The sequence below is a fragment of the Cetorhinus maximus genome, chromosome 7, assembly GCF_964194155.1.
Source record: "Cetorhinus maximus chromosome 7, sCetMax3.hap1.1, whole genome shotgun sequence".
Lineage (NCBI taxonomy): Eukaryota > Metazoa > Chordata > Chondrichthyes > Lamniformes > Cetorhinidae > Cetorhinus > Cetorhinus maximus.
In genome coordinates, this window is record NC_135885.1 from 67,920,648 (window position 1) to 67,947,842 (window position 27,195).

Below are 27,195 nucleotides of genomic sequence, written 5' to 3' on the forward strand. Positions count from 1 at the left end.
AAAGGAAGAACAGCTAAGCGGTTTCAATACAATTTATTTTAAGTTATTCAGGTGAAAAAAGTAAATTACAGACCAAAATACCTAAACATAATTTCTCTCTTGGTTCTAAAAAATAGAAAATCTTGCATTTATATAGCACTTTTCATGACCACTGGACAACTCAAAGCGCTTTGCAGTGAATGAAGTACTTTTGTAAAAACAAAAACTCGGCAAGAAAGATCCATCCCTGGCTTTTGAGGGAAGTCAAGGATAGTATTAAATTAAAAGAAGAGGCTTATAACGTTGCAAAGAATAATAGGAAGCCTGAAGGTTGTGAGTGTTTTAAAAATGAGCAAAGGACATCCAAAAAGTTGATAAAAAGGGCAAAAAAATAGAATATAGAATATGAGAGTAAACCAGCCAGGAATTTAAAAAACACAGATTGTAAGAGCTTTTTGGGTAAGGCAACCATCTGATCACTCTAAACTCATACACTGACAAGGCCATCACACATTCACTGGCATCTTACTCACTGCCAACTCAAGGGCCATCACCGCCCATTCTCACACACATACCCTCACATCTCCAACTGGCCTCATCTCCTTTGGAGACTGCCTTCTCAGCTCTCGCCATCTTGAGGCCACTTGCACAGATCAACATGTGTCTCCACACACACCCGGGGATACCCCCTTTCCCAATACAGCTCTTACCCTACAGCCTCTTCCCTTGCATGAGGCCACTTCTCCCCCTTCCCCAAGCAAGCCCTAGTCCTGCAACCATTGAAAAGCCACACCCATCTTATGGCTTGTCTGGTAGTTAGAAACCTGCCTGTGAGCCCCCCTAAAAGTGATATGGTGCTGCCTGTGAAACCTGGCGCTAATGACTGTGACTGCTGCCTGAAGAAAGGTAGGCAAATAAACCTCGAAGTCCCGAATGAAGTGCAGCTCGCCAGGTGCATGTCGCTTATGTACATCATGCAGACGTGCCTGGATGATCCAGTGTGGAGATGATTCCAGTGAGCAGGGCTTATAATTAGATGCAAATGTATTAAAATGACGGAAACAAGCAGCCTGGAAGACCCGTCACAGTGCTTACCCTCACCCTCCACCAGTGCAGAGACACACGGTGGGACCTAGATCTAGAACAGACTTGAGTTCACTATCTAGTGGTTACCGCACAGACACATATCTGTAGCAGGAGGAGGCAGGTTCGTGCGAGCTCCCCGGCACTTGGAGGACTCCTGGGAATCAGGCATCAGTAAGGTCCAAGTCAGATGACAAGCCTCTGGATTTGGCCTTCCAACTCATCTTGGAGAGTCAGCAGAAGGCATGGGAACATCATGCAGAGCTGTTGGAATCCCTCAACAGAGTGGCATGCAAGTCGGAGGAGTGCGTCCACCTGTTCTCTGATGAAGTGGTGCCCACATGTGGGTGTATGAAGGTCACCATGGACAGGATGGCGGATGTCAAGGAGACCTTGGTTCAGCAGAACGAGGAGATGTGTACAGACCTGCACTCCATTGCGGAAGCCACAGGTAAGTTTTTGCAGTGGCAATGCTAAAGGGAAACGGGGCACCTCAACATCCGCCAGGTGCTCCTTCCCCTCAAGGAGTCAGGCTGGGGCATCGAAGGGAGAAGGAGCAGGCAGCTGGACGCCCCTGGGCCATCCACTCAGTAATCTCAGAGGATATCCTCTCCCTCTGAGTCCCCTTTGCCTGTGACCCCCTCAGCTTCATCCTCTGTCACAGAGGGAGGAGCTGGCCCACAGGAGGACAGCCAAAGCAAGCCAGGGCCCCCAAGGCCTCGGCTCTCCAGAGGACCCATGCCAAAGGCATCAGAGGCAACAGGGCCAACCATTGTACAGACTGTCTCCACCCCAGCTACAGATATTAGGGCAGCAACTAGAAGTCTAAGGCGTTCAAAAGTTAAGAAATTCTGATCACAGTAGGTTGCACGGGTGAACACATTTTGTCACTTTACAATTGGGAAATATATTCACTCTCACTGAATAATGTGTAATGGTGTCTGTCAGCATCATTGACAGGCTTCGTGAGTCCTCCCACTGCATCCTCCCCACTAGCAATTCAGCTGCACACAGCAGGCCCACAAATGATTCTGGAGACAGGAGTGTGTGTATGGGCAGGGCCTTTCAGAGCCTCATGCAAGCACTCTCCCATGCACGCGGATCTTTCTCGTATCACACTCATCTTAATGTCCTGAGCATTTTCAATGCTGCCTGCTGGGGTTCTCTTTCAGTTGAACATCTCCGCCCAGCCACTGATCACATTCCCATGCAGCACCTGATCTCGCCCACCACGACTCTTGCTTCACTTTCCCCCATCACTGTTGACCACTCTGGTATCACCTACTACCTTCCCCTCCATGACCTACCAGCCACAAGTCTTTTCTTTCAGGGATGTCCAGGTGAACGTGCATGTTCACTTCCTTCCTGAAAATCCCACCCCCATCCACATTCACCTCCCTGACCTCCTCCTTACTACCCCCAGGTCCATGACTGTCTCCGAGTCCTCACTAACCACCCTAGCCACACCTTCTCCCAATACTGTCGAACCCTCACTCTCCTACCCTACTGCCTCACTCAGCCCTTGGTCATTCTTACCATACCCTCATACCACTCCCATCCTCAGTTCGCTCCACAGGAGGCAGTCATGAACTCATCAGACCCCTCCCTTGCACATTCACCTGAACATCCCCCACCTCCGGACTCTCTCCCTCTTGGAACCCCTTCCTCCCAGAACCCCTTCATCCCCTGGAGCCCATTCTCTCCCATTGGAACTCCTTCCCCATCAGGAACCCCTCCCTCCCTCCCTGGAACCCCATCCCCTCCCCATCACCCACCCCCCCCCACCGCCGAACACCTTCCACCGCACCGGAACCCCTTCCCCTTCCCCCAGAACCCCTTTCCCCCCCTTTGGAACTTCTACCCCTCCAAGACTCTACCCCCCTCTTAGTTCTTCCCCTTTCCTGACTCCTTCAGACATCATTACTCCTTCCTCCAGCCTTACTCCTTTCCCTTTTCTGATTCCTTCCTCCACCTGTATACCCTTCCCTCTCTGCACCTACCTCCCCCGGTCTCCTTCCCCACTCCACACTCCTTCCTCCTCTTGGACTCCCTCCCCTCTCTGCATTCTTTCCTTCTCCTAGACTCCCTCCCCTTTCCGCACTCCTCCTTCCCTCGGACTCCTTCCTATCCCTGGTCTCTCTCTCCTCTCCGCATTTCATCCTTCACCCGAACTCCTTCGTCCCCCAGACTCCCTCCTATCTCTGCACTCCATCTGCCCTTCCCTTACAACCCCCCCTTACACCTACTGCCCCAGTTGCCTTCTTCTCCTCATTACCCCCTCCTCTCCCCAACCTCCCCCTCTGACAGCTTCATTCCCCCTCAACCTCACCCACCCTGACACCTTAAATTCCCACCTCCCAAACAAGTCCCCTCCGACACTTTCATTTCCCTCCCATCCCAACCTCACCTCCCTCCAACACCTTTGTTCCCACCCCCAACCTCACCAGCCTCTGACACCTTCATTCCTCCTCCCAACCTCACTCCACCCTGACACCTCTCCCTCTCCCAGTCGATCCTGGACCTTCCCCTCTCACCCATGGTACATCTTCCTCTCTCAAACACAGCTGGACCTTCCTCTCCACCCCCTCGACCATCATCCATTGTGAGCAGACCCTCAACGGTGACTTTCCACCTTCTGTGAGCTGCTTTGTGGGAGTGCCATGCCCATGAGAATCCACCCAGCATACCATGGATGTTTCTCCAGGGTCCCATTGCTGTTGGGCTCCAGCATCTTCTGCTCCTCGGATGTCCACCATGTGAGCAAGGCCCTGGCGGTAAGTCCCGACTTCTGCATGTCACCTTTGTTAAGACGTGTTCTGCATCAGCGTGTTTTCCTGCCGATGTGGGCGGACAATCCAGCGTGGGGGTATAATTCCGGTGGGCTGGCCTTCTAATTATATGCAGATATATTACAATGAGATTCCCGACATCTAATGGCAGGAAGCGCGGCCTGCCATTGACGGGTGGAGCAGACGATCACAAACTGGTTTCACAGCTTTGACCGTCTCACCATGTTGTCCGCTCATGCCACCAAACATGCCCAATGCTAGCGGACACGGAAAATTCTGCCCTCTGTGTTTTATATTCCACCTGAAGTATTATGCATCATCACACATCAAGATTGATAAGTATTTACCATATCTATTAATACTCACAGAACATTTGACATGTTATTTCACAAGAGATCAACATTCAGTGAAGATATGTTGCAGGACACTGGTGCTTTGTTCCAATTTAATACTTTACTAATGCTTTACTGTAGATGGATATGCGGAAAGGAACTATGTAACAAATGGCTTTGGTCAGGAATCATAGAAGCGCATGCTACTTATTTTCATTTTCCACAGTGTGCAGTACAATTTAAAATAAATACTTTTTTTTATTTCTGATGCACTTCATTTTGTAGCTATGCAGTTAAGTTATTAATCTGTGCAACTGCAGCAATTAGCATACCCCAAGGACAGGCAAATAATGCCTAAGCAGGTGTTTAAAAACCTTCTGTAATTTATAGGATTAATTCCTGCTTCATGACACCTCCAGTTACCACTAGAAACCTTAGTAATCCATGTCATTAAAACAACTGAAATTTGAATTGCTTTTGACATGTGTATATATATAATTACACAGTATGATTACATTACTAAGAAGTATCTCTTCATTGTTTAAAGTAAGTCTAATCTCCACAAATCACATCTATGGGAAATTGAAATAATGTACTTCAACAATGCAATTCAATTTTGGTTTGTATTCTCATACTTGTTTCCATCTATATAAGACAGATTGATTGATTTGACTTGATGATTGAAATCTAACTCAGTCATCAACCTATTGTGCTTCAAGCCACAATAACAAGATGACCAATATAAAAACAAGTTAAGGACCATACCGTTAGAATGCTCCTTGTCCAAAACATAAACAAAAAGTATTCATTCAGGCAATGTCTACATGGCTGTCAGCTTTGGAGTGGTGGCTCTGTATAGATCTCACCATCAGTCAACACAACTGAATATCCAACCAATTTTCCACTAATATATTCCTGACAATCTGCTTTTCTTCAATCTCTGTTATACTCTTCTGGCTACATTCTTGAGCCTTTCCTGCATTACAAGCCAGTCTTGCCACTGTGCTCTGCGGTTCCCTTTCCTCCAACCTGGACTTGTCTTAACAATATTTCATATTTTGCCTTTTCTTGTTTTATTGTTTCCCCATGTACTCACTAGCTACTGCTATTTACTTCTCCCTTAGCAGGTCACAGCAGCACAGATACCTTAAATGAATCTATGACTGTCTGATTCATTGACTTCTCCGCAACTGTAAATATCATCAATGATGCTCCATGATCAACCGGCAAATTGTTTATTTGCAGTAGGGGAGTGGGGGAAGGATATCTTTCCTCTCTCCTGTTCATGAGGTTCAAAGTCAGACATGGTTGTATTGAATGGTGAAGCAGGTTTGAAGGGCCCAATGTCATATTCCTGCTCCTATTTCTTAAGCTCTTATAACAACAGTGTGAACAAACCTCACTCTCAGTGAAGGCAGCTGAGTTTCAGTTATGGACACTTATGATTTAAATCTGTGACTTGATTCATTGGAAAAATAAGCTGTATGACCAGATATCGAAGGGTTAAGTTATTTAAAAATGAAATAATTAGAAGGGCCAACAACTTGGTTCCAGCACTATGACAGCAGAAGCACTGCTCTTTTGGCACTGTGTGCCTTTGCATAGCTGTGAGCTTACCTTCCAGTTTATTGGAAGACCTGCTCTTTTGCATAATTTTGCAGCACTCATGACACACAGCACCAGAAGCAAAGGTGCATGACATCTGGCACCAGCAGCTTTTTAAAATGGTTGTTGATCACATTAAAGCCGTACTGCTATTGAGAGCAGAAATAGCTGCAGCATGACCTTAATTAGCACTTTTCTTAGACAAATATCACCACCTTCAACACCTCTTTGATCCTTTTGTCTGTGACATCTTTTGATTATCTGCTCCTATCACTGCTTGCTTATCTCCACAATCACCACACCCTCAACTTCTCTCTCCCCCCCCCGCCCCCCCACCTTAAACCAGCTTATATTTCACCCCTCTCCTAACTATGCTTCAGTTCTGCCGAAGGGCCATGAAGGCTCGAAACGTTAACTGATTTCTTCTCCACCGATGCTGCCAGACCTGCTGAGTTTTTCCAGGTAATTCTGTTTTTGTTTTGGATTTCCAGCATCCGCAGTAGCTTTTAGCTTTTTGTTTTTATCTCAATGAAAGAAGCACCTGATCAGGGCAGGAAGCTGCTTTTCCAAGATGGAGCATAGGTTTGGCTAGAAGTGGACTCCACACTTTCAGACATAGTGCTGAAACTTGTTGGCAGGTCTTCCAAACTTTGAGATGTGAGGCAAGCAGTTTTATTCTCATTCTGTTCACATTTTTCTCCTCCTCAGCTGAGATGTGAGAGGCCCTCCCCCTTTGGCAAGCTGTCTCAAGTTATCAAGTATCTACTGCTGGTCAAGTGTTTCACCTTGTGCAGACTAGGAGTGATGGAACACATATGATGGTGTCTCCTCAGAAGGATTTCCCTCCTTTGAGGTGACTTCTGGGAGAGTTCTAGCCGTTGAAAGACCTAGGGGAAAAAGAAGAGTTAGGATGACATTGAGAGATTCAAAAATAGCAGATATTACAGCTTGATTGTGCATGTTTTCCAGAGGTTCATGAAGAAGTGCAAATTATAGTAGAGGTTGTTCTCAGAAGGAGAATGCAGATGCATGTAACTTCTGCTTGTTGTGCAACAGTTGCGAGGAAGAATATGCAAATGATGCTATAGGGTCCTGTGAAGAGAGTGAACAAATAGCTGGAGGAGGAGGCCCCTTGAATTTCTTCATCCTCAATGATAGCAGAGCCCAGCACATGGGCACAAGAGACATCGCTGAAGCATTTGTAACCATTTTCAGCCAGAAGGCCTCACGGTTGGCATCCTCCTGAGATCACCACGGTCAGAGAAGCCAATCTTCAGCCAATTGATTCAAACCATGTAATATCGAGAAATGGCTGAGTGCACTGGATACAGCAAAGGATTTGGGCCCTGACAACATCCAGCTGCAGAGCTAAAGACTTGTGCTTCCGAATTAGCACTTGTAGCCAAACTGTTCCAGTACAGCTTCAACACTGGCATCAACCCAACAAATTGGAAAATTTCCCAGGAATGTCCTCTCCACAAATGGCAGGACAAATTCAATCTAGTTTGACCATTCTTGGCTGCTTCATTGATGACCTTCACTCTTCATAAAGTCAGAAGTGGGGATGTTTCTTAATGATTTCACAGTCTTCAGTTCCATTTGCAATAGATGTTGACGCAGTGTGTCGCAGCAGTCAGCAAACTTGGATAACATTCAGGCTTGGGCTGATAAGTGGCAAGTAGCATTCATGCTGCACAAGTGACAAGCAATGAACATCTTCAACAAGACAAAAGCTAACCATTTCCTCTTAACATTCAATGGCATTACCATCACTAAATCCCCCATGGTCAACATCCTGAGAGTTACATTGATCAGGAACTTAACTGACCTAGACATATAGAGCAGAATTTTGCCCTTGGTGTGCGGAATCAGTGGGGGTGGGCAGGGACTCTTGGGAAGCTGATTGCCTCCCGCGATTGGGAGCGCTCTGCGATTTTATGCGGGTGGGCCAATTAAGGTCTTCCCAGTGTGATATTCGAGTGGCAGCACTGAGCGCTGAGCGCTGCCTGTGGTTGGTGGGGTGGGGGGGTGGAGGGCGAGCAGGCCTAGTGAGCAATTCACGCATGCGCGCCTTGGGCACTGAGTAATCTCCCTGAGGTATGGAGCTGCCTCAGGGAGATGAAGAATATATTGAAAAAATTATTAAGCAGCACAAAAAATTAATGAAACATGTCCCCTCATGTGACTCTGTCACATGAGCAGTGACATGTTTTTAAATTAAAAATGGAAGTTTTTATTTCATTTGTATTTGATTTTGGAATCCTCATCCTGCCCATGAATGAGGTTTCCAAAAAAATGCAAAGGCCGCTTGGCCTTTTTGCCTGCCCGTCAACCGTTAAGTTGAACGGGTAGTGAAAAATTCAGCACAATTGATAACTTAATGGCCTTAATAGGCCTTTTAATTGTCGGTGGGCGCACTGCCAGCTCCAGCACACGCCCGCCGACTGAACTATTCCGCGACTGTGCGTTGACGTTGGCACAGCTTGGATGACATCATTACGTATCATTTCATGCTTGGTCGGGTCAGGCGTGCGCCCACCCACTGAGCTAAAAGTCCTGCCCATAAATACTGTGGCTACAAGAACAAGGCAGAGGCTGAGGATTCTGTGGTGAGTGATGTACCTGATTCCCTTAACCCTGCCCACCATCTACATGGCACAAGTCAGAGGTAGATTGGATTACTCTCCACTTACTTGGATGAATACAGATCAACAATCAAGAAACTCAACACCATCCAGGACAAAGTAGCCTGCTTCATTGGCACCAAAACCACCACCTTACACATTTATTTCCTCCATCACCACATAATGTGGCTGCAGTGTGAACCACTTACAAGATGATACAAATCATCAAGGCTCCTTCGACAACACCTTCCAAACCCATGCCCTCTACCACCTAGAAGGGCAAGGGCAGCAGATGCTTGGGAACGCCATCACCTACAAGTTCCCTTCCAAGTCGCACACCGTCCTGACTTAGAAATATATTGCTATTCCTTCACTGCTGTTGGGTCAAAATTCTGGAACAACCCCCTAACAGCACTGTGGGTACATCCTCATTAAGGTTGTGGTTGCATTCCTAAAAATTGCAACTTTAAGTGGAGTGTCTTTAAGTGAATTATAGGTTCTCATAGGAATCAATGTTAAAGTCAGAATTAGGTTTGGACATTTCTTGCCCAGAAAAGTAATGTACAAGTTGAAATTCTGCACCATACATGTACAGCACTGTGCATTCCTGGCTGAAATAACTTGAAAAATAAAATACATCACTAAGTGTAGAATAAATAGAATACAGTGTGCAATACTGTCAAGTCCCGCTGATCGTGGGGGTTACTTTCCTGCAAAATCTCGCAAAGGGCAAAATCGCAAACGAGAAACATGTAATGGGTGTCAATTAGATAGGTTCCAGCCATCCCAAAATTTGACATGTGTAAAAGAAGATAGGCAACAAAATTACATTTTTTAATAAGCTTGAGAAATTTACTGGAGAAATTATTTAACAATGCAATAAAACATGAGCTATGTAAAATTTATCACACTTGCAGTACTGTAGAGTTCTGTACTTGGGAGCGGAGGTGGAGGGGGTGAGTGAAGTGCCTGATGTAGATGTTGATGTGGAGAAAAAGAACAATGTTATTCTTGACTGCTTCATCATTTGCCTTTCAATTTTCTAAACTTCTCAGTAAGTAGCAGAGTGTCAATCACTCTGCAAAGGGCAATGCTTCTTGCGATGTTGGTGTCATAGTCTGTCACCTGTTTTTTCAAATCTTCAGATGGTCATATGAGGTCTGCCATCATCTTGGGTGTAAAAAATGACCCTTCTTAGGCTCTTCTTCCTGCTTCTATTTAAATTCACTTAATTTTATCAGTTCCACCAATTCTTCAGTACAGTTCTTCTTGATGAGACTGAAGCAACTCCTCTACTTCATCTGTGGCCAGGTCCTCAAATCCCTCCCCTCTGACTTGTTTTGTCAACTCAACAATCTTGGCAACTTCAGCATGCACATTGTGGAATCCTGTGAAATCATCCACAGCCTCAGGCCAAACTTGTTTCCAATAGGCATTTATGGCTGATTCTCTTATCTCACCCTATGAGTCCTTAATTATCCCTATTGCTGTGAGGATGTTGAATTCCTTCCAGCAATCACGGACTGTGGTCAAAGGGTTTGCTTCCATAAGGTTGAAAATGTGACTGAAACTTCTACGGGTGTAGTAAGCTCTAAAGGGTGCAATGATCCCCATGTCCATTGGCTGGATAAGTGAGGTTGTATTTGGGGGTAAAAACAAAATGTCAGCATCCGGAGGCTCTCTGCAAGAGATTGTGGATGCCCAGGTGGATTACAAGGATAAGTAGGACCTTGAAGGACAAGTTCCTTTCCCTCAGATAAGTCCTGCCCTCAAAACAATTCTCAAACCAACCTTCAAACACTACTTCTGTAACCTTAACATTGCTGTTAGCCTTCCAAAAGACTGGCAGAGGAGATTTATTTTTCTTTTTAAGGGCTCATAGGTTCCCTGACCTATAAACCAGCACTAGTTTACATTTAAAACCAGCCACATTGGCACATAGTAAAAGTGTTAGCCTGTCGTTTGCAGCTTTAAAACCAGGAACTGTCCTTTCTTCTTTGGATATGTAAGTTCTATTTGGCAGACAGCTCAGTTTTGTCTGCGTTAAAGACTTGCTTTGCCTGGTACCCTCTCTCTTCAATGTATTCCTGCAGCACCTTGGGAGACTCTCCTGCAGCTATGTGGCAAGCTGATGCAGCCTCCCCCACCAACTTCATATTATGCAGACCAAACGGTTTTTAAATTGATCAAACCATCCTGTACTGGCCGAAACTTCTCTGGAAGGCAAAGGAGAGGCACCTTCTGCGCCACCTTCATTGTCACCATTATCACCAGTAACACCAGCACTACCCTCTTTACTACTTTTACGTGCTGGTACAATTCAAGCACCTTATTTCTAATGATAGGACCATTAACTGGAGTCCTCCTTTGTTGCTGGTACTCTTTCCACATGTTTAGTAACTTCTCCATTTCTTCCAAGTGTGGATCTCTTCTGCTTACAAAAGTTAGCATGCCGGTATGACTACCAGAAACACTAACACTGGCCACTATTTTATCTTCAGACTGCCTAATATTGTAAATTCATTGATACTGTATTCCCTGGCCAGCATTTAGAACTTGTACCATTTTTCAGTCTATCTAATATTGTGACTTTTTGGATAAGTGTTATCACTTTTCTTGGACATTTACTGCTTGACTCTGACTCACTCATTTTTAAATTCAGTACACCAGTACAGTACTGTAGTGAGCAAAAATTAAATCACAGCACCAAGGAACACCCATGTGCAAACAGTGACAGACGATGCATGTGCATTGCACACTTCCTGCTGTAGGCAACACGCCAAGGTCACCTTGCTTTTTTTAAATCTTCATTTAGGCGGTTTTCTTTTTTTTGGTCCAGTGTTTACAAAAGTTGGCTCTTACTGTATTGGGGGGAGTCAAGGCCAGGAGGGGGTGATTGACAAGGCTACGGGTGGGGGTGGGGAAGAGGGACTAATAACGGGAGTGGAAGCACTGCGGGAAAGGTCAAGTGTAACTAGCAACATTAAATGGAACATCAGAGCTACTTTGCTAATGATGTTAAAGTGAAACAATGTTAAGTGAGTCAACGTTAAGCGAGGACTTACTGTACCTACGGCCTGCAGAGTCTTAAGAAGGCAGCTCACTACCACCTTCTCAAGGGCAATAAGTGCTGACCTTGTCAGCGATGCACACATCCTGTCAATGAACAAAAGGAGTAATTTAATTTGGTCTTGTGCTGTGCAATGAAGAATGTGATGGAGGCTAGGAACAGTGGAAAATGGTGGAGATGTGTTAATGTATTGAGATAACTAGAGAATTGAAGAGCTGCACTCACCCTTACCAGACTTGACAGGTCATTCACATGCTTCCTACACTGGATCCAGTATGTGGGAGTGATGTTCCTGGAGAAGACTACCTGGACTATCTCTCTCTCTATGCACAGTAGACTTGATGTTTCAGGATCTACCTTGCATTGGCTGGAAAAAGAACATCCCTCCTCATTCTGACCTCTTCCAACAGGACCTCCAAATAGGCTCAGAGAATCTGGCAGCTTGCCTGCCACTCATGCTGCCTCAGTTTCTAGCTGCATCTCACTGACAGTCTTGCAGCAAAGTATGTAGCGTTACATTAAGTAGTGTCTTCCCTCTTTAAAATAAGCCTCTTACTGACTTGGCAGAAATTGGGCTGCAGAGGTGGATGGGCTTGTCATTGATTTAGGTGGGAAACCCACCAATGAGAGTTTAATGAGGCTCTAGTGTTAAAATACCCTGGCCTATTTATTGCTGTAGCAGTTGAGTTTTCAATTGACAGCTGGGGCCTCTGTTTCTGCTGGCAGCCATTTTGTGGGGCACAGGAAAGGGCGCAGGGCAGGAGCCCACCTGCCCCTATTGAAACGCCCAAGGTCAGGCCTTGCAGGGCTTTCACTGGGCAGGCATGCTTCAGAAGCCTTCCATCATCCTACTGAGTGAGAAAAGACATGAACGATGACGGAGGTGGGACAGAAGGCCAGGAAACCTCTTGCAGGTTAAGTTGGGGGAATTTTAGGGACTTAAGGATGGCATTGGAGGCAAGTTAACGTAGAGGCAGGTCAGTAAGGGAGGGGGTAGAGGCAGTGGGAATGACTCCATAGAAGGGCCAAATTTTAAGCAGGTATTGATGTTGATGGGTGAAGGCCCAGGAGGCTCATATCTGCATTTTTAGATACCAGCAACTGAGGCTCAGGCCGAGGCGGGCCCGCTCCGGGGCTGTCCCACCTTGGTTCTTGCCTCAGGACTGTTGATTGAGATGGCAGACCCACCTTCCACCAGGAAAATCCGATTTCCCGGTAGCCTGGCAACTGAGGCAGGGTTGTGATGCAAATTGTTCCTGACTCCCGATTCTCACCTCCAATGGGAAAATCCAGCTCCTAGTGAGAGATTTTAACTCATTCCAAATCAATCCACTTGTACAGAGCTATAAGCAGGCCTCCAAAGTCCCAGCTGAACAGTGATTCACAGATAAAATCTGGGCTGCGAACTGGTAAAGATATATAAGGGAGTTAAGAGAATAAAAATGTTAAATCTTGGATACTACTTTCAATTGTAAGATGAGGTCAAAGAACACAGGTTCAAACTAATAAAAGGGAAATTTAAAACTAATATCAGGAAGCTCCTTTTTCATACCGGAAGTTAGTTTGGATTATTTTAGCAAATTGTTGGCACAAAACACAATTGGACGAAAGGCTTCCTGCTCTGTAAACTTATATGATTTTATGATCAACATATGCAATGAACTTCCAGATAGAGCAGTAGAGGTAAAAAAACCAAGGATTATTTAAGAGGTAATTAGATGCTGCACTGGCACACCGTAAGACCTTTGTGAATGGATGAATTGAAATAGCCAGAATGGTCTTCCTCATTTGTGATGATTTTGTGATTTGTAAAGATTAGTTAACACATTAATTCAATATCCAAAGTTTATACATGGGTTAAGAAGATGTAATCATAGGGGAAATCAATTTTGGAAAACTCTGTACTCTGTATGCCTTCATTTTGCTAGGTTTTACTCACCCTAAGCCTTCGTCCAAATATGGTGACCTGTCCCCTGGTTTGTTCTTTCCGCTGTCTCCATTCCACTAAGTTTAAACCATTCTCAATAGGCAGGGTAACATTGCGCTTTCCGACGGTAGGATTTACAGTGCCACCCAAGAGATGTGGCTCTGTTTGCAGTGCAACTTCCATGCCATTAGCGAGCATAAGTCTCAGTGAACCATCGGCTCCAATGTGATATCCATTTCGAACTTGATCTAAGAATACAAACATTTTATCTTTACTAAATATTACAAATACTATTTGAGAAAAGGGAATATTTGGATCTTAAGTCAGCCAGCCTGTCAACACAAGCACTTCTGTTTAATGTGTTTGCTTACTTTGGCAAAGAAGGATTGAAAAGGGGAAAACTCATGGACTTGGTTGGATATAAGCTCAAATCTACCCTTCACCAGTTCCCCAATCTAAACTGTGTCGCTGTAGACAAATGTCAAGTGATTATATCTGAGAATGAACAGCACTGATATGGTCTGAGACCTGATCTCCTTTTCCCTCTCAGGTCTGTAATCATTCACTAATCAACAAAGAATGGTATTGGGAAAATAAAGGGGGAATGTATTTTCAAAGTTGAAGAACAAAAACACAATGGCCTCAAAATTGCAGGGGGTTCTATCACTCCCGATGTATCTTTGGTTGGAGACTGGTGAAACCCCCAAGACTAGTGTGGGGCTTCCTAAGCGAAATATTCCTTCTTCTGTCTCTGGATAGGATCCTGGTGATAAATACAATGGGGTTGGTTTACAAGGTGAATGTTATTGGTGTATTAATGCTTGGGAATGGAAATCTTCCCGTTTTAGGGACAAACATGGCAGGTACAGTACTGCCAGATGCAAAGTAGAGCTCCTGAAGAAGCTTGCCACTTAGTGTTGAAGAATTAGCAACAATTTTTGTCTCAAGGCCTATGCCCATTGGGAATCAGATTGAGCGTGCCCAAAATGATTTCATGCAGGACCTTTATAATTTGGGCTGGATTTGAATTCAGGTCCTAGATGATAAAGGACAACATTTAACCTGCTATACCAATAGCAATTCCTGCTATTTGTATAATAACACTAGTGGTTCTTCCATGCATCATTCACAGCTATACATTTCTACCTTATTGTAGTCTCAGTTTTTTAGTGATATTTAATAATAATGTTCTTGGCGATAAAAATGGGGGAGATTGGATTAGCTGCCCATCATACACCCTGCCTGTGCGTGTAATGGCCAGTCAATCCAAGATCTCCAGTCTTTCTTCATCACCGAAAGCTACAGTTGCCCTCTTGACTTTATAAGACAGCATGTGTTCTCAGACTCAATGGGAGTCGGTTGTGTATTTGGAGATCTGTTAATAGGCAAATAAGCATATTATCGGACGGAGGAGCAATACCATTAGAATAATATGAAAATATGGTGCAACAATTAGATTTAGTGAGAAAAGAAAGAATAGGAGGAAATAACTAACAGACTCCATAACAATCAATAAACGTACCTTGAACAAGAGTATAGAATGCACCTGCTGCTGACAGATTAGTTGTTATTGTAACATCATCTTTATTAGATGTTTCGACATGTACTTGAACTGAGTTGTCAATTTCCCCACGGAAACTGTAGATGTGGCCAGTGGGAAGAGTTGCATTGATCAGGCGGCCATAACTATCATACCTAAGTGGAAAACAATTGTATTTATTTATTTATACAGTTCTTTGACTAAAAAGCTTGAGTTTTTAAACTACAATCAACAATCTTTTCAATGTACAATTTCACCGACACAATTTCCAACATTTACTGGACAGTTCTACTGAAACTCTTTCGTATTGCTGAAAAAAGAGACACGTCTAAACTTTTCGTCTTGCACTCAGCAAGGATACTCTTTTTTCAGCAATACTCAAGTTCTGTACTGCCAAACTACTATTTGAAACTCTTTCATTCAGCATAAAAAAAATCATGCAAGGAAGGATTAACTTTTGAATTTTTGCTAAGGCATCAACCAGTAATTAAATATGCGATGGAGAGGATAATTTATATATTACAAACTCAAAGTCAATAAATCACACAAATAAATCATTATTTAGAGTCACTGAGCAGCGTAAGATTTTTAAATGAAGCATTTGAGATGGACCAACTGAATTAACAAAATGAGGACCATCTGTTTCTGAGGGAAGAGTCTATAATGACCATCTGGGAACATAGGATTGAAATCAGGAAATCCAAAACTTGGTGAAAAAGACAAATATTATCCCAAAAGCCAACATGGATGACATCCACTGCTATTTTGAACATGTTTCCATTTCAAATGATTTTAACCCGAAGTTTATATCTGTCTGTTGGCAAATTACAGCAAAAAACATTATCAGTTCAATTGAATTACTTATATTCTTGACACTTGCAATCCACCATCTTTAATAAAACTCTGGCAATGTGGAAGGCTTTTACTTTCATACATATTGTGTTTTACCTTTATTTTTCTGTGTCATTTGAATTAAAGTGATTAGCTCTGGTAAAGCCGCTCATGAGATATATTAAGTACACAAAGGTGCACACCGATATGAAGACGACATTGGGGTAAAAACTCAACTGGGTTGTTTTCTGAAGAATTCTGAGGTGATCTGACCTGGGCACCCACTCTACTCATCATAAATACATTTTCCAAAGATGACCTTCAACATATGTTATGTTCCTAATCAACGTGCAAGTTTTAAGTGGCCGCTGGAATGATTAAAAATGGGCCAGATGAATTTAACAGTGGCCTGGACACATGCACAGATTGGGCATAGGCCATCCCACTGCTAAATTTGTCAACACTGTGCTGGTTTGATGCATAATTTCTACCCCTATATAACTGCTCCAACAGTTTTTAGAATTAAGAAATGACTAAAACAGAGATACTGACCAGAGTTTTTCAAGTTTTAGTCCCTGATGAAATGGTGGGACCTGTCTGCTGCTGGAGTTGGCTCTGCCATGGCTCTTTAATTGAACTATGGCATTAGCACCCACTTCTGGATTTCCCGACCAGAGAGGGCTGGTGGGATAGTATGTCGAATCTCTCAAAGGATGGATTTCTAATTGAAGGGCTCCTGATGGGGTCAGAGTAGCTGAATTGTACATTGATTCTTGAGGCTGTATCAACCACTTTATCTGAGGGGCTGAAGTGGTGAGATCTCCCAAGGATGGGAGGGAGAAGTCAGCCTCTCAAACCAAAAATGATGTAGACATAAGAGGTCAAGGAAGTGAGCAGCAAGACTGGGGTCTCTCCAAGCTGGAGACAGTGCCTCAAGAGGATCCGGACCTCACGGTGCTGGGAAAGGTGCGTGGGATAACAGTATCAGGTGCCTAGCCCCACTGTCTGACTTTTTCATCATTCCCCTGCACACTTGCCAGGCCAAGACATTTTACAGCTCCCTCTCCAGGCACCTGATCACATCTCTATCTGGAGAATCAACATTCTCTTTCACTCTCATCCTATTGCCCTCATGCATCCATACCTCACAGTCACTTTCCACAAATATTGTCCTTCTTCGTATTCCTGCAATCCACTTCTAACACTTATGACTCTCTGCTTTTTCTCCTTGCAGAACAGCATGCACAACTTCAGGGAGAAGCAGAGACCCAGGGTAGTGGCGGGGGCAGAGGGGTGATGGTGGGGGTTGGGGGTGAGGGGTTGGGAGGGTGTTGGCCCTCCAGTTACAGGCACCTTGATGATCACTGGTATGCCCACCTACTTCACTGGGAATGAAGCCTTGTTCCAGGAAGCTACAGATGTCACCAATGACCTGCTGTGAGAGTGTGAGCCCCCTGAGGCACTGGGGCTCACAAATGTTGGGACAGCTGATCCTCTGCCTGCAGAGCATGTTGGGGGGGGGGAATCTCTGTGACCATTCCCTCTGTCCTGTGGAACGGCATGTGGCTGAGGAGAAGGCAGCAAGACCTGCTGCTGGTGTTGCTCCAAGTGCTGCTGGTGTTGCTACTTCTCTTGTCCCACATCAAAGGTGCAAGGTAGAGCTGCAAAAACTACTCCCATGCCATGGTAAAAACTGACAGCAGGAAATTGCAGCTGAAGGCAAGTGAAGTGCAGGACAGATGAACTGACTTCCAAGGAGTTGACAATCACCCGTCAAGCAGTGGAAGCACTCTTTGAGAAGGAGTGCAATGAGTATCAGCCTCTCACGTGGTCATGACTGAAGTTCTTCAGATTCACTGATCAAAGGCTTCCCAGCCTGCCAGTTTCACTGAAGAAGCACTCCCTACTCACTCCCTGCAATCCACTCAGCTGGTTGACCTTGGTGAGCTGCTGACAGCTCAAGTGATAAATGCACTGGCTGTTTACACCAGAAAGGTAGGTTAAAGCAGCAATTAATGACCTATTGCAAATTACAATTACTTACCCAACAGCTCAAGGCAGGTTCCCTGCTCACATGTAAACCTGCCTGGGTGAAACCTGGAAGAGGGTGGGATGATGTTGGGATCCTGACAGATGTTTCTTCTAGGGAATTTAATTCCCCTCATGCGCCCAAACCCATCTTTCCTTGCCTGTTAAAATTCCACCCCTCACTGCCTCCTGTAACTGCAGTATTGTTGAATTTGTGAGTTGGATAACAGGGCACTCTTCCATCTTCCTTCAAATGAATTTTTGCATTACTGATTAACATAAAACCTGAAAATGTATTTTCTACCACTTCTTGTATAAAATCATGGTTGATCAATGTGTTATGTCATTTTATCCCACAGTGAAAGATTTTGCCAATGAAGCAATCCTTTGCCCATTTACAGTTGTCGATTAAACATTAAACTCATTTTAAGTGCACAAAATAAATGATGCCCAGCGGCATAGAGTAGAGTCCCTGTTGAGCAAAGAAGGTAGCTCTAGTGTGACAGCGTGCCTTTTGAAGCTAAATAGGTGAGAAGAAGCACGAAGTTGCTGTCATTGGTAAATAACAAGAGAAGTTAAGTGCTGCAATGAGTCACTTAGTAATTATACTGATTTTTAACCTTTTGTTATCCAAATAACAAACTCAAACATTTGGCAGTTTACTTTGTTAGAAAACATTCTAACACCACTTATACCTCCCTATTTCTACTTTATTTTTACCCCACCTTCAAAGGTCAAGAGTTTCCATTATTTTAATGTGGGCTTGGACTTGCTGCTTTCTGAGCAGCTTTTTGATAACATTTCAAATTGAAATTTTATGAGACCAATATTAACTCATTAATCATTCAATTAAAAAAAATGAATTACAAAATCAAAGTGTGCTTGATCAGTCATCTTTAACAGCTTTGACATTATAAACTAGCTACTTTCTCAGCTGTAACATTACTTAATGAAAACTATATGTCTTGATTTTGCAAGACCTTCAAACAGGTCTAACAGCTTTCTCGTTTGAAAGGATTATTTAAAATAACTTTATCGCAGAGGGCAATCTTCAGCGCACCAGCTGATGTGGTTTGAAAGCGCCACTGAAAATTTGGAATTAAATTTATGAGCTGCTTTACTTCAAGAAGAAAATTTGCAAATTAAAATCTGGTTAACATCAAAAACTAGTTATTGGCCAGGTCTCTACACTTAGCTGAGAAAATATTGTTTAAGTCATTAATGATGGCAGGCACCGGTAAGATCATCTGCAAAAATTTTGCGTTTCAGCATCTAAGTAAGTCACAAATGCCAACTAGTTGATTCCCAGAGTTGGAATCTCAGCACCTGCTATAATGTGCTGATACTGACTTTCCCTTGCTCAGTAGTCTCCTGGGCAACATCAAGATTGAACTGACTGACAATCTGAGACATTTCCAGTGGAATTGTTTGCTGTTAGATTTCGCTGTTTAGATCACGAGATGGCTCCCACCTGTGTGTGGTGAATAGAGAGGACAATCGCCGTAAAAGGAATAAAATTATGAATATATTCCTTTGCGACTTTAAGATGATATATAATTGAACAAGATAAGTTTATGTTGAAGAAACCTGCGAAAATGTACTTATCTATTTGATATAAACAAAGTATCTATACTTACTCGTAGAAGGTGGTCCATCCATTTTCATTACTTTTAGTTGCCATGAGACCAGTACTCCCATGATATGTCATCATAGCCAGTTCATGTCCCTGGGTAGACACACTCTTCAAAGCGCTGTTTGTACCAATAGTCAGCCAGTAAACCTGTCCATCTGGCACTACAAGCCAGAGCGGCATTCCAGTGGCATCCCGTCGAATATTTAATAAGTTTCCATTATTGTCTTTGATTGTGCTGATGTCTCCATTCCCAGTGTATGTGATATTATAAAGGTAATCTCCAGTGATAAGGCTCTGGGTATATAAATGACTACCATTGAGGGTAAATAAATACAGCTCTTGATCAATGGTTGAAGCAACTTCGTAGAGATTCTGAGAGTTGAGGAATGGCCTGTTTTTCCGAACAAATCTAATACGGATGTTCCCAAGATCTGCTATGTACAGTTCTCCCTCAGGACATACTGCCAGGGATGAGGGGACATTTAGTTTTGCATCCTTTGCATATCCATCATCACCTGAATAACATTCACAGTTAGCATCATATTTGCAGTCACAACCAGTTGGTGCTCCAGCAACTAGAGATACTTCGCCATTTGTTGTGACTTGGCGGACGCGGTTAATTTTCTTCTCATCTGTTTCTGCTATATACAAGATTCCGTTATGGGAAATGGAAATGGCACTGGCTGACTCCAGGGTTGAGTGCACCGCCACCTTGCTAAGCAGGAAATGATCAATTCCAGGCACTTGGCAGTGCATTGGGCGTCCAGCCACAATGCGAACTTGGTGATTTTCTGAAATCTGAAGTACCACATTGTTGTCCAGCACATAAAGGGAATTATCCATGGGATTCACTGCCAGATCAGTGGGCCATTCCAGACGTACCTGAGGGCACAGTGTTACAAAATCAATAGTCATTATTAACATTTGACTTCATTCTGAGAAATAGGACAGTAATACAGTGATGTTGCTGAAATTTATCATTCTCTCTCCTGCTCGTGCATGACTACCCAACCTTTTTATAAAAGGAAGACCCCATGAATGCTTGCACTTTGAAGCAATGACTTAATGATTAAAGTATTCAATGTCTTAAACAAACTCAAGACTTAAATATTTAACTGGAAAATCAGTATGTCATTTATGCATGACATCATCAAAAATGAGGTTCTTCTCTCCTCTCCTCACGACACAAAACAACGCCTGAACATTCTTTCAAGAAGTTATCGATCTATGAAAAGGAAAATAAATTTCATTTCATCCCCTTTGTAAATCTTGGGATGTAGTCATTCCAGATTTGCACTAAATGTGGTAGCAGGTGGGTAGAACGATCTTTTACTGCTGCGATGGTGGGTTTTCACACTGTATTGTCCCAAGCCTGCCGCATTAATTATGCATTCCCGGGATATACATCGTTTCGATGGAGGACAGGCTCTGATCTGCCTGCCATGCTATCATCTTGTCGCTTCATCACACCAGGCACCACATTTAAAGTACAGCTGTGCTCAGTGCTTCCAGCCCAAGACTGCAGCAAAGAAGACATGGCCCTGAAAGGCAAGACACCTGCAGCCCTCAAGCGCCTTTCGGATGGTGTGGAGGCCCGCTGTGATGTCCTGTACCCCCATTCTGGCTGCAGGAAGAGCAGCTACATTACCACTCTGGCTTGGTAGGCAATGGCAGTGTTGATCAATGCCACTGTTGCACAGAAAAGGTTGGCCATCCAATGCAGATAGAGGATGAATGATCTCATCTTTGCAGCCAGAGTATGGGAACCATCTCATCACTCTAAACTCACACGCTCAAGCCCATCACATATTAACTGGCATCTCACTGACTGCCAGCTCCAGGGGCATCACCATCCATTGTCACACACATACCCTCACATGTCCATCTGGTCTCAAATCCTCTGGAGACTGCCTCCTCAGCCCTCACCATCTTGAGGCTACTTGTACAGATCAACATGTGCCCCCACACACCCTGGGATATCCTTCTTACCCAGTATGGCTCTCGTCTTGCAACCTCTTCCCTTGGCCTGAGGCCACTTCCCCCCTTCCCCAATCAAGACCTTGCCCTGCAGCCATTGAACAGCCACCCATATATGGCTGATCTGGTAGGTCGAGACCTACTCGTGAGCCCCCCGAAAAGTGATGTGGCACTGTCTGTGAAGCCTGGTGCTGATGACTGCGAGTGCTGACTGAAGCAAGGTCGGTCGGCAAACAAACCTTGAAGTCCCAAGCGAAGTCTAGCCCGCCTTATATATGCTGTGGTGAAACATATCGGCATGGGCGGATTATCCAGGGGAGGGCAATGATCCGGCGGGCTGGCCTTACAATGATATGCTGATGTACTACAATGAGGTTCCCAACATCTGATGGCGGGGAATGTGGCCCACCATTGGCGGGTGGAGTGAATGATTGCAAAGTGGTTTCACAATGTCGTGAAACGGATTTTTGGCCTTCTCGCCATGTTGTCTGCTTGCGCCACCGAACATGCCCGAGGCCAGCGGGCACGGAAAATCCCAGCCTTAGATTTCTCCCTTTCTCAAAAGTGTTATGGAGCCAAGGTTGTTATCAGCTCTGGTCCATACCATCAGGAATACTTAAATGTAAACTGAAGCAACTGCAAATACTCAAAAGGTCAGATGCTACCTGACCTGCTGAGTATTTCCGGCAGTTTCTGTTTAAATTTCAGATTTCAAGAATTCACAGTATTGGGCCTTCAGGAATATTTAGCAGGGCTATTAATAATAATAGAAATCCATAATAATTTACAATTTATGCATGGAGGAGGCTGAAATTCTCCATTGTTCTGATGACCGCAAGATGAAAAGCTTCGACAAAATTTATTTTTTCAGCAATACACAAATTCTCCATTCTTTCACATTTGCCAGTTTCCATTTTTTAACATTGTTAAACAATTGAACCACTTGAAAGATTTCTACTTTTGGCAGTCTACAGCTAGTGTTAGCAAGACAATTCTTATTAATTTAGGCCAGTGTTTCACATGGCTGATACAGCCCCTGAAGCAGTTTACATATTGAGGCAATGCTTCAGTCAATTCATGCTTAATGTTTCAACTTTGTTTTGTTAAGCTTGGACAGCAACACCTTACCCTTGTTAAAGAAATGTCTACAATGTGACAGAAATATTCTGAGATAGAGATATGTAAAAATAATTGAAAATCTCAGTAGGATATATTTTTAATTTAAAAATTCTTTGCACAAATTCAGGATTTGTGTAGAGACGATGTGAAATGAGCTCCACTATATTACCTTCCTGCCAATTAGGAAATAGCACCATAATAAATGAGGTGCATACATCATGATGCAATATGTATAATTTCCCTAATATTTACATTAGCATTAGGAAGCAAATTTCTTTTTTAAACTAGTGAATTTTCAATATTTAAAACCCATTTCCTATAAAAGCTGCCTTCTAAAAATTTCATGGCCTGTGATTTCACAATGACCATTGAGATACAACTGAAAGGTTTTTTATTCTTCCAAGTGATAAAAGAATATTCTTGCTCCAGTTAACATGGCAGAAAGCCCAAATTGAATCTTTTCAGTGTGCCACTTCCATTGCGACTTTATTCACCCTTTCATTATCATTGTGATAATCTTGTGATAAGTATAACATAGTTGATTGTGCTAAAGTGAGGGCCAAGTGGAATGCCCTTCATTTGAAAGGACTTTTAAATTAGAATCTAAAATATTTTGCGAACACCACCATAATAAACACCCATAATGGCTCATTTGGAAAGTACATGACCAAACATGGAACAACAGGGACACTACAATTAATCTTTTTGCTTCCAGGCCAGGGAGGGAAGGGGAGTGAGGAATCAGTTAGGGTACCCAATCTGACTTACTGTTAAATAACTTCTATTGAAAACGGGATTGTGTTGACACAAATTAGAGTTAGAATTAGGCTTGGCTATGAAGTATCAATAGAAAATAATGAGATACCACAGAGGTTGATGAACGTAATGCTGTTAATGTGGCGTACATGGACTTCCAATAGGCATTTGATAAAGTGCCACACAACAGACTTGTGAGCTAAGTTAGAGCTCATTGAACAAAAGGGATAATAAGGACAAATAAAAGGGACAAATTTACTCTACAGATTCCTCATGAAGAACTTGGGCCATGTATAGGAGAGGAAGACTGCTTACACCTATAGAATGGTGCCCTAGCAAGGAAGAGTGAGCTCAGGAGAGGAGGAAATTAAATTTAAAAATACTGCAATACTTGATTAATAAAATCTCCTTTTAAAGTCTGTGCATCTTTTTTAGTTAACCTGCAGTTACAATAGCACAAAAGTGGTACAATGAGCTTGGCACAATGTCCAAAGGGGAGATTTTGGTCTTCTCAATACCCTGTTTTCAGCAAAAGCAAGACTACATCCTCGCAGAGAAGTTGCTGCATTCTTGCTGTCCTTTTCCATTTTGGTTTGGTCTGGAAATAGGCAGCCAAAACTCCAGCAGGAAGCAGGCATGAACCTCATTATTATATGCGATTTGGGATCCTGTTACTTACATAGATCCCCAGAACAATTTGGTGGGGAAATGTGCAATGTTTACATTACACAAATTAAGGGTAATAAAGATTTATGGGGATAGTGTGGGTAAAACGCATTGCAGTGTTCGATCAGCCATGATTGTATCGAATGGAAGAGCAGGCTCGACGGGCTCAATGGCCTTTTCCTGTTCCTATGTTCCTATTCAACCTATCCTAAAAGGATTTTTGGAAGCTACTGGAAAAAAGTGTGCTACATGCTTCTTAGAACATTTTCTGCAGTCAGGATGAACTTAACAGATCTCCTTGCATTGTCACAAAACTGCTCTTGCCTATTTACTCAACTTTCACCAACCCCTTCCCTATTGGCAAGGTCCACCACTTTATGTCAGAACTGCCCACTGGGCTCTAATGATGGGCTACCGGATTTGCCCACCCCAGGTTGGTGAGCTACTCTTCAATGCTGTATGAGCTGTCTGCTTTAAACTTCATCTGCCACTTGTCCATCCATTCCACCAACCTATGCTCTTTTAAAGTTTACACTATGCTCCTTGTGGTTCACAATACTTCCAAGTTTTGCATCATCTGTAAATTTTGAAATTGTTTCCTGTACACCAAGGCCTAGGTCATTAACATATAACAGAAGATCAGGGGTCCTAACACCGATCCCTGAGGAACCTCAATATATACTTTCCTCCAATTCGAAAAGTAATCATTTACCATTCCTGTTTCCTGTCACTCAGTCACTTCCTACCCATGTTGCTACTGTCCCTTTTATTCCATGAGCTCTAACTTTGATCACAAGTTTGTTGTGTGGCACTTCATCAAATGTCTTTTGGAAGTATATGTACACCACATTAACAGCTTTACATTCACCAATCCTCTCTGTTATCTCATCAAAAAACTCAAGTAAGTTAGTCAAACATGATTTGTCCTTAACAAATCCATGCTGACTTTCCTTAATTAAACCACATTTTCCCAAGTGACAATTAATTTTGTCCTGAATATTTGTTTCTAGAAACTTCCCCACCACAGAGGTTAAACTGATTGGTCTGCAGATGCTGGGCTTATCTTTACACCCTTTTTCAAACAAGGGTGTAACTTTTGCATTTTACTTGAAAGTCAAAATGTTTTGTAACATCAACAGTCATAAAGAAAATGGTGAACAACTTGATTGAGGAGAAATGGAAGTAAATCAGGAGGAGATATTTTGAGCTGTAAATAAAAAAAGACTTAGATTTTTCATATCCTATTTACTCAGCAGAGCTGTTCATTTGTCAAGTGTTCACTTTAATGGAACTATGATGATGCGAGGTGTGAAGAATTTAATGTTTCTCAACAAAAAAAAACTACGATGCTTTGAACCCTTGATGCACAAAAGGAATTTATGTTGCTACCCAACCTTACAAATGAGAAAACGTGAACAACTGTATGTAAATCTTAAACACTATGTATCGTCAACATGAAAAATCAATGGTCCAGAACTTGCATGGAATGGCAATTACAGTGGGATTGCCACTCGGCTCCTTTTTACTTCCCCACGTCTGGAGCTGCACATTTCTCGCCCCAACTTCTGATCCAGGCCTGGTGAGAAATATGCAGCACAGCAGCTCCAGAGTTCTTCCTGCGCAGGGTAGCAGTGTCGGGGGAAGTGAAGCCACGCCCCCTTTTTACAGCACTTGCTGGCGTAAACTTGATAAGTTTATAGATCCCAGCCACTGACAGGACAGAAGGTAAATGTGTAAGGTAAGTGGGAAAGGTGGGTTGGGAAGGGAGATGGTGCTGGGGGTGGGAGAAGAGGGGTGGTAGGTGATTGGAGGAGTGGTTGGGTGGTCAGAGGAGTGATCAGCTGCTCAGGGGGGATAGTCGTGTGGTGGGGGATGATGGGGGAGGGTAAGGTAGTCGGGAAAGTGGGGGGGTGTAGCTGGGGAGCGGTTGGGGTGGGTGGGGGGCTTAGTGGGGTAGTCAGTGGTTTTGGAGGATGGTGGGGAGGGTAGTCGGCGGAGGTGATCAGGGATCCACTGGTGGGTTTGGTGGGGTGGTGGCAGGGGTCAGTAGTCTAGTTACCCAGGAGTTAGAAATGGTTTTAATCCTTCTAACCTTTCCTGGGTAACTATTCTGCTAAAAGAGTTGGAACCATCCAAAGTCTCTGATCTAAATCAGAGTTCTGGATGGTTATAGGTGCAGGGTAATTGCCCATCGGAAGTTTAAACTTCCCGGGCAATTCCCATGCAATCCTTGCCTGGTGACTTCTAGGGGTTCCCCTGCGGTTCTGAGGTACCTCTGGGGTACGACCCCTTCCCCCCTCCCCAGGAAATAGAAGATCTGGGCCAATATGAGGGTACATTATTCTAACCAATAATCAGAACTGTCAAAGACCCAAAGGTTACATGTAGAATCTGCAATATGCAAAGTAGAACTGCAACCTTAGCACAATGTTCTTGCAGCTGCTTGTTCTGTACTTCAGTGCTCAGTGGTACATGGCTCCGACAAAAAATGATCCATTTATGATACTTGCTACAGAACTACAAGGCAAACAAAAAGGTATGAATACAAGACCAACTTACCTCTGGAAAAAAAGGAACTGTGATAAGCTATGTTATGCCATATCTTTGTGCTCTTACAAGGCTCAGTTTCCTGCGGGTGATGGAAAACCGACAATAGCCTCTACATCTCACCTACTTAATTTTTAAAAAAACAGCCACTTAGTAGACCACCTCTGTGTTCGCCATCCAATTAGGGACAGCGAATGGAACCAAGAGGCAGGAGATCCAATTGGAGGAGTTGAAGGAAGGGCCGGCCAGCAGCACCACTGGGAAATTTGAGCGCTGCTCAGGCAGAAGGAGAGTAAGAGGATGCCACAAGATGGAGGTGCTCGCGTAAAGGTCCAACTGGCATTCTTTGAACAGCAACCAGAACCATCATGGGGACGGGTGTGTAGGGGAAACTGCCCCAGATGCTTGTGGATATGCTGAATACAATCTTTATGATAATTTTTAATTGAATCTTGTAGGATCATATGATGGGTCTCATATGATTGTGAAGCTGCCCCTAGTGTATTGCTGGACTCCTGACACAGCAGGAGGCCCAAACGCCATTGATCAAGTTTCACTGCAGTGCCAGATTAGCGGTTAACTGCTAAATTGGCTACCTGTCACTGCCAGGCAGGTGTTGCTTTTGGGAACATTCCTCCGGAAAAAGTGCATGGAGGTGAGAACTCATCAGGAAGCCAACCGGATGAGCT

General features: G+C 43.6%; 1 protein-coding gene across 1 annotated transcript in view; it reads right to left on the reverse strand.

Annotated features, from left to right (window-relative positions):
- The window catches only part of tenm4 (teneurin transmembrane protein 4), a 240,022-nt gene that overhangs the window by 25,667 nt on the left and 187,160 nt on the right, over positions 1-27,195 (reverse strand). The window contains exons 19-21 of the mRNA XM_078544823.1: positions 19,446-20,323; positions 14,932-15,104; positions 13,422-13,657 (exon numbers count right to left, since the gene is read on the reverse strand). Of these exons, the coding sequence (XP_078400949.1) occupies positions 13,422-13,657; positions 14,932-15,104; positions 19,446-20,323 (1,287 nt within the window). The remainder of the gene's footprint in view (positions 1-13,421; positions 13,658-14,931; positions 15,105-19,445; positions 20,324-27,195) is intronic.